The sequence below is a fragment of the Carlito syrichta genome, unplaced genomic scaffold (assembly GCF_000164805.1).
Source record: "Carlito syrichta isolate Samal-C Ts95f unplaced genomic scaffold, Tarsius_syrichta-2.0.1 Scaffold314258, whole genome shotgun sequence".
Lineage (NCBI taxonomy): Eukaryota > Metazoa > Chordata > Mammalia > Primates > Tarsiidae > Carlito > Carlito syrichta.
The window spans coordinates 484,102-492,520 of NW_007258354.1; the positions used below are offsets into that span (position 1 = coordinate 484,102).

The 8,419-nt window shown below is 55.0% G+C and overlaps 1 protein-coding gene across 14 annotated transcripts in view; it reads left to right on the forward strand.

The window, feature by feature from the left end:
* Window positions 1-8,419, forward strand: part of TLE3 (transducin like enhancer of split 3) — a 45,292-nt gene that overhangs the window by 837 nt on the left and 36,036 nt on the right. For 12 of the 14 annotated variants that reach the window (XM_008071251.2, XM_008071252.2, XM_021719143.1 and 9 more), the window contains one exon: window positions 828-872. The exons of 1 other annotated variant lie outside the window; for it this stretch is intronic. In XM_008071251.2, coding sequence (XP_008069442.2) covers window positions 828-872 — 45 coding nt within the window. Of the gene's footprint in view, window positions 1-629; window positions 677-827; window positions 873-8,419 lie in introns of those variants that run through there. One more of the 14 variants, XM_008071250.1, reaches the window with a different exon arrangement.

Here is an 8,419-nt window from a genome sequence, read left to right on the forward strand (position 1 = left end):
GCCTCGGGGCAGCCCCCTTCGCCCAGGCCACTGGGCGTAGAATGGGGGAGGGGAGGGGCAGAGAGCAACCCGGGTTCCAGGCCTGACGGTCTGCACCACTTTTGTGCGCCTTTAATTTGCGCTTTGAAGGTTTCCCAAGGGCTGGTTTGCCCTGTCTTGGCAAGTGAGATCACAGGGATCAGCCCGTGTCAGGGCTGGGTGAAAATCTCTAGGAGCGTTTGGAAAGTTATCTGCTCCGCAGTCCTGGGATCTAGCTGGAGGGGTCAGAAGCCTCCTTCCCCAGGGCATGGGGAGGAGCCTTTTAAGGCCCTCTGCCAGAACTCCCCTCCTCAGGGGGCCCCTAGCTGAGGATCTCGCCGGCCCCTGGCAGAGGGTCTGCCCAGTGTCTGTGCCCTGTGCTGGCCAGTTGAGATTTTTCTCTGGACGGCCCGGGAGGCACTTAGCGTGGTGCCCTGTGCCACTTTCTACACAGCGGCCTTCGACACAGTGCTAGATAACGCCCAGGGGACAGAAGGGCCCCAGTGCACACATAATTCCCTGTTGAACCCGAACCCTAGATAAACAAGGTGTATGCCACATGCATTTATGGGGGGAGGGCGGGTACCCCTCGCCGTTCTGTCTGCAATGTTCTGTTGAGATGAGGGGAGCACTCCTGCGTCAACTCTTAACCTTCTCTGTGAGCTGACTCTGGGGCTTGATTTCAACTTCCTTAGCAAGTGTATCATACAAGTGCAATCTGGCCAAAACCTTTCCAAGAAAAAACTGATTCTGGAAAAGGAGCCGCTTCCTGTGTGTCATCTGTTAACAGCAGTTCTCTTTACTTTCAGTACTATGAGATGTCCTATGGCTTGAACATTGAAATGCACAAGCAGGTAAGTGCTTTTCTCTTTGACAAACAGATCTCATTTTTTAAAGCCTCCTGTACATAGACTTTTGGTGTTCCCTCCGTTTGGAAAATGAGCCTGAGTCTTCAACACAGGGTCAGGGACTGATTTTATTTTATTTTATTTTTTTGGACATATTGAGCTTTTAGCATTCTAGCTTGTGAAATGAGTCTTGGTCTTGAATCTCAGTGGAGGATAGAGGACCAAAGGGAAGCTTGTCCCCCTAGGATCTGCCTGAAAAACTCCTGAAAGCCCTGAGGTGGTGGCTGCTTTTATCTGTTCTAATGTAAAATTCTCAAGAGGAAGTGAAGGAGCTTTTTTTTTTCTTTTTGCAAAAAATGTGATGTTCTGCCTTGATAAGATTAAACTTCAAGAGCCTTAAAAGCCAGGCTGAGCTGTCGAAATGTAAGGGAACGAAAAGCCACTAACTGCTTAAAAACATGAAGCCAAGTGAAATGCAGCCCTGCCGCCTGCCTCTCCGCCACCACCTCCTCTGTCTTGATTGGACAGCCTCCGCGGTCCCATTTTACAGGGAATTGGGAGGGGTGGGGGGGTGAAAACTGGCAGCGGGTGGCCTGGCCAGGACTTGGGAGATGGCTGGAGTTGAGCTCAGCTTTGAAATCCTGAAGTCAAACCAGTTCAGCGAGTGTGGTGTCGTTTGATGGATATGTAAACTACCTTGTATTGTCACTCTCCTAATAACAGTGTACCTCCAGCCGAGCAAATACAAACACCCTTTATCTCTGTGCATATCAGTAACCAGTCCAGGGCTGGGCAGCCGGGCAGCCAGGCCCGGCTGTGGGCGAGGCCTGTTTGTGTATTTGTGTTCTGAGGAAAGGCTGCCTATATAATTTGGCTTGGCCAAAGAGTTGACTTGGCACACATCAACAGCAGGCAGGTTGTTCTTTTGAACAATTGGTGTTCTCAAAATCTCAGAAGGCTGTTGACTCACTTTAGCCTCTGGTGACCATGACTCGAATGGATTTTCTGCTCTAAATTAACAACCATTTACACAGTTTAAGTTTTGCTTCGGGAGGGGGCAGGACCCAGGGCTGGTGACCCCTGGGTGGCCTGCAGACCCCTGCCCACTGCTGTGGAGCCTTCTGAATCTGTGGTCTCCTTTCCCCTTCTGGAGGGAGCCCCCATGTTGGGTGAGGGGCAGCCAGGAAGGGGCCTGCGTTCATAGAACCACCTGGGAAGCTGGCTTGCGGCTTCCTGAGAGATTTGTTCTTAGGAAAGCAGGGGAAGGCCACCACGTTTTTGCATCTTGACACATTAGAAGTAATAAACAGACATGGCTTTCTACGGAAAGAGGCTTCTCCTGGAGGAGTAGACAGGTTCTGCCGACTGACTCTGGGTGGAACTGACCGGGTCTGGCCTGCCCAGGGAGAACGCGTGAAGTGGGGCTGGGATCCCAGGTGTTTCAAGGACTTTGGGGTGTTGTGCAAGGTGCCACTTGCTCACTTTCCACCCCCCTCATTTTTCTTCTCAGCGTTTAGTGTCTTGGGTGTGTTTAAATTGCACCCAGGTTTAAAATTTATGGCAGCAGTTATTCTGAGAGCTTGGTAATTAAGGTGTAATACTTGTGCGTGTTGAGGTCTGCATGGGTGGTGTTCCAGGCCTTTGAGGGGATAGTTCTTTGGCACAGAGACTCCACCTTGGCTGGCGGCAGAGCTGTTCTCTGTCCTGGGGACGCTCCGAACGCAGAAGAAGTTCAGTATGTAAACGTGTTTGATGGCAGGGCTGGTGGAAAGCAGCTGTGTGCATCTGGGAGTTCTGGCTCTTCCCCAAACCGGGTCCTTGGAGGGGGATGCCTGCGGTTTGGCTATACTGTTTCACATAATCCTCTCGGCTGCCGGTGGTGGACAGCGGGACTCTTTGCCCCACCCAACCCCCTGCTTTGGGGTCAGGGTCTTACTCTGTTGTCCGGGCTGGCGTGCAGTGGAATGCTCACAGCTATTGCGACCTCAACCTTTTGGGCTCAGGCGATCCTTCTGCCTCAGCCTTCTGCCTCAGCCTTCTAAGTAGTTGGAAGTAACGGCATGCGCTACCATGCCCAGCTAATTTTTATTTTAAATTTATTGTAGAGATGAGGTCTCACCAAGTTGCCCAGGCTGCTGTCAAACTCTTGGGCTCAGGTGATCCTCTTGCCTCTGCCTCCCAAAGTGCTGGGACCTGCCCCCTTTATAGGTTCTTTTATAGAAACTGAGGCTTCAGGGAAGTTGGGAGGAGCTTCAGGGAAGCTGGGACTCTGATTTCGGCTTCTGGGTTCTCTAACTGAGCGCCTCACCTTTGCCTCCCAGCCTGGGTCCCCAGCACGATCCTGGTGCTCTGAATGCTATGCCCTCGTGGGCTGAGGGCAGGCTCCGAGTGGGGTGAGGTCACACTGTGGAGAACAAAGAGGCCAGGAGGTGAAGAAATCCAGTGCTGAGAGCTGCAGCCCTGACCTCGTGGGGCGGCCACTCCCTGGGCTTGCCAGGGCCCCAGAGAAGAAAGCCCTGCCTCTAATTGCCGTGGGTCTTGGGTGCATTTGGCGGATGGTGGTTAGGCCTGAGCAAACAAGTTTATCAGCTGACCTGTTTAGCGGTTGACTGGTGTTTTATCTGCACACACAATCAAGTGACTGGAGTGCTTGAATTATTCATGCAGTGGCCTGCCCTCTAGACTTGACTGTTCGTGTGATTACATCTGCCTGGAACAAACAGGCGGGATTCTCATCTTGAAGCTGGGATGGGGGCGGGGACTGTCTGTACTTTTGTATAATAGATGATCGATCTACAGAGCTGGCACCTTGGGCGGCTTGGCTGCCCTCGGCCTGCTGGGGCGCACACATACGTTCCTCCACCACCACGCCACCACTTTTTCGTAAAACTCTTCTCTGCTGACTCTCTGGGACATGCCAATTAGCTGGGAATCTCGGGTTCTGCCCAGGTATTGGCAGGGCAGCCAATGAGGGGCGTCCAGCCATTTTCATATTCCCGAGGGTGTTATACTCTGGCTGGCTCCTTTCCTGGCCAAGGCTCTGTCTCCCCATGCCCCCCCTTCCCCAAACTGTCAAATCCCAGAGAAGTAATAAATGGTTTCTCCTCCTCCTCTGCTGCTTCCCTCCCTAATTATGGTAGAGCAGAGATTACAGCATCCCAGGCCGGCCAGGGACTTCAAGAGGTCACTTCCCGCCCCCCCCACCCCCAGCCCCTGCTTGCAGGCGGGAGGTCAAGGGTAACTCATGTGGCCTGGGAGGTGGTGGTGGCCGGCCAGCTCATCAGTAGCCATCTGGTTCCCGGGAGTGACCCAGCCTAGAGACAGGACCTCCCATGCTACAGTGGGCATTGACTTTGAGGCACTGGTGCTCTGAGAAGCTGGGCCAGCCAGGCCGCCTCTTCACCCCTCTTGAGGGGCGCCAGTGTTTTGAAAGTGCTCGCGAGGCCTTTAGGTTAGAGGCCTTTAGGTTAGGGGCAGTGTCATGCGGACACAGTCCCTCCTGCTGTGAACCAAGCGACCCTTTCTGCAGTCCTCTTTGCAGCCCAGAACTGGAAGAGCCTTTGGCTTCTCATGTGGACCTTCCAAGGTGTGGAGAACAGAGGCCAGGAAGGACAGTGGGTGTGTCCAGAGTCCCACGGTGGTGGGAAGCTGCCACTGAGGCTCCCCGCCCACGCCCGGGTCTCTTTTCCGCAAGACGGAGGAATGCGCAGAGCTCCTTGACTGAGCATTCTTTCCCGAAGTGACTAAGGTTGCAAACCTGACCCCTCCGAAGTCCAAAGTCCCCCACTGCAAGCTGTATAACCCTATCAGCCCTCTCCACAGTCCTATTCCAAATTGCCCCACATTTGTACAGCGAATGAGGGGGTTCGGGCGGTAATAACAGGTGGCGCATAACCAGCAGTCCCAGAGGAAGGGTGGGCAGACAGGGAAGGTGGTGAGACCTTGGGAGCTCCTCATCCAGCCACCACGGGCAGAGTGGGAGGTGAAAAATCCACACCTGTCACTACCCTTTCCCACTAGGATCTCACCCAAGTCATCAGGGGTGTGGCTAGACGGTGTCACCAGCTAGAAGTTGTGTGACTTTGGTGAAAGGTGCAGGGGCCAGAGAAAGCCATCAGGCCACATGCTTGAACCGACTGCCAAGGAGTAGAGTCTGTGTCGGTCGGGAGAAAGTGGGACCCCTCTCACAGTTGAGGGGGACACAGGTCCTTCTACTAGCGCAGTGCCTATGTGTGACCTCCGGGTTGAGCTGCGACATTCTTTTTTTGGCCAGAGTGCTGGCATCCCCAAACCCCTCTGCCCTGGTGTCTGTCTGACCTTCCTGCCTCATCTCTCTTACCCTGGAACCGACATGTCATCACACACGTCACCCTAAGTGGATGCTGTCTCTTGGCTTTGGGTCTGCCATGCCCAGAGCCCTCTTTGTCCCCTCTGGCTGGCGCAGCCACCCCATACCTTGGGTGGGGAGTCTCTGTGCCTCTCAGGTTCTTCCCCTCCTGTGCATTCAACGATTGAGATGACCCTGGAGTCAGGCACATGGTCCTTGTCCTTACTTTACAGCCAAGGCATCTGAGCCCGGAGGAGCCTGCCCCCTCTCCAGGACTCATTCCCTGACCTCCCCTGGGCCAGGAGCTTTCCCTCCCTGTGATCCCTCTTACCACCTCGCGTGGGAAGGGTCTGGTTTCTGTGTGAGGCCCCTGGTTTGCATTTTGTTGTCAGGCGCATTGGTCAAGGAATGAGTTGCTTTTGCTTTCTGCATAGGAGAATGTTTTTCTGTCTCATTGCACGAACTACTGCGACAGCCGGGGCAAATAGGTGCCAGAGGCTGCCTCAGCAGGGTTTTCCCCTGTGACCTGGCACTGGTATTCACACATCTCTCTTGCACCTCATTGTCTCATGTTTGTAGCCAGGAGGAGGTCTGCCGAGGTCTCTGTAGCACTTAGCATGTAATAGGTGCTCAGTAAACGTGTTGGTTTCCCTTGACTCAGAGCCACTCCTGCTGGGTGGAGCTCTGATTCTAGCCCTGCCAGTGGGAAGCGGGCGTAATTGCTGGCGGGTCACCAGTCCTGCAGGGCTCCTCTGTGGCTCTGCTCCCCCCCCATCATCAGTCAAAGGAGGGGGCTGGCCTCCTTCCCAAAGCGCTTATTAGGGGCCTGGGCTGTGCCGGGTGTGGGCTGGGCCTGGTTACACCACTGAATAAGACACCATTCCCTCCGCTGGGAGTTGGCTTCTAAATAAGTAATTGCAGTGCAGGGAGGTAAGTGCTAGTATGTCCCAAGTGTCACAGGAGCCACACCCGGGACAGAGCAGTCTACCCTTCCTGGGAAAGGGTATTCAGGCCCCAGAAGACCGCACCGAAGGGCCTGTGACGCCAGCGAGGCCTTAAGGCAGGACGGGGGCTTCTGGGGCTTCTGAGGCTGAAAGCTGGCGGCCCCGTCCCGGGTGGCCGCAGCTCAAGGAAAGGCAGTAGACGCGTTCTGGAAAGCCGCTGGCCCTTGGAATGACACAGGGCGGGGCTGCCTGGGGAAGCGGGCTGGGTGGTGACATTCTGCAGCCAGCCCTCTCCAAGGCCCTCTGCCCTCTCCCCTCTCCCTCACTCCCGGCCCTGGCTGGTTCCCCCGTCCCCATCTGGCTCTCTGGGGCTGGCCTGGGACCATCTGCCGCGGGGGCGGGGGCCTCCCGCCACCCTGTCTGTCCCCTGCCTGTCCCCGCCACCCTGGGCCGGTTTGAACTTTACTCCCCCGTGCGGCATTGTCTCACGTCTCCTATTGGTAATTTCCGTAATGACTGGTCTGACCTGCCCCTCCCCCACATTTAATTCTCATCAGCCGGCTCTCCACTCGCTCTTAATGATAGCAGCCAGCAAAATAGCTTTCAACATGCCATTGACAGTCGGGCTTAAGAGCGCACTTGAAGGAGTGCTAGACAGCTGAAAGCACCCATAATTGTGTACCAGAGTGAGAACCGCGTGCTCGAGGGCCTTGTTTTTATATGCTTAAAGGGACAATATCTTGTTTTCAGCAAATGCACTCCTCACGGCCAAGAGGCTTTTTTATTTTTCCTTTCCTCTCTTAGGTTTTTCCTTTCTTTTAAAATGCGTGGTTTTTTAAAATTGCTTTGGAAGTCAATGTTCCCCTCATGTTGGGACTACAGAGAAACTTAGCAAGAGGAGTGTCCCATCTCCCAGTAAAGGAGGATGTGGGGGGGGCTTGTGTCTTTGATGTGTCTTCTACTCCTGGGGGCACATGGAGGGGGGGTCCTCCCCGCTGGGGGGGAGGTCCTGGGACCTTGTCTTTCTTGAGGAGGTGACAGGAGTCTCAGATCTCGGCATTGATTTTGAGTTGTTTTGTTAGCTAAGACGTTGCCCAGTGAGCGAGCCACCGAGCTGTTACTGAGGTATCTTTATGGGGGTTGTGGGCAGACCCCAGCCCTGAAGCCCCTTCCACATCAGATTTCAGGAGACTGTTCGTCCTGCAGCCTCCACGGGCCTGAGAGGCCCATCTGGAAGCCAACGGGGGTGGGTCGGGCACTTGGACTCTTAGCTGGAGGCTCACACGAGCCTGGAGCCAGCCAGGGGCTGAGCAGTGAGCTCCGAGGACTTCACCTGAGGACAGACACGTCCCTCCCTTCACCCTAGCTGGCCCACTGTTGCTTTGAAGACACAGCCCTTTGGAGAGAGGTGTCCTTCGCCCAGCTGGCACCAAAGCTTCTCATCACCAGCTGTGTCTCCAGAAGGGTGGAGAGAGCCCCATGTTCCAGCTGTGGGGAAGGCCAGGGCAGGGCCTGAGAGGCCAGGGAGGCCTCTTGGGGTCTGGAGTTCTGTCCCTGTTCCCTTGGCTGGTCTGGGCAGAGACTGGGCATGTGGGCTGGCCCCGGCAATGTGTCCTCAGTGGCCCTGTCCATTCTCTGACTGTTGAGTGACACAGACAGGGGCCAGGGTTCTGGGCAGCTGCTGCCGCCGAGTCATCCCAGGGGAAGGCCTTTATTGAGGACAAGGCATTTGAAAAATGTGATCTTCCAAGTAAGGCAGATGATAATAATACAGCCCCTCCACATTACTGCATCGCCTGGGTGTAAAGCACTTTCATTTTCGGTGACTGACACACTGGCATCTGGGTCCAGGCAGGCAGGGCGGTGACCAGGCAGGGCGCTGGGTCCAGCTAGGCAGGGCGGTGACCAGGCAGGTGACTGTGACCTCTGCACTTTGGGGCTGTGTTGGGGTGCAGTAACAAGGCCGTGAGGTCCCCGAGGGCCAGGGCCATCTGGCCTGAGGGCGGCCCTGGGCCCTGCACTATGCTTATTAGCTCCTGCTGCCTCTGTGAGAATGCCAGGAGGAGGGAGGGTGGTGCCAGGTTTAAGGTTCTTTCTGACCCCTAAAAGCATTAGGGACTTTCTGGGAAGGACAGAGGCTTTCTGGTTTTTTTGTCTTGAGGGAGGCCTGCAGGCTGGGAAAGCTGCAGAAAGTTGTAGAAGTATTCTGAACCATTAACCTTTATCTCAGAGCTTCTTCAATCTTGTGTCTTAAGCATCTTTTTCTTTTAAGAGCCAGAGGG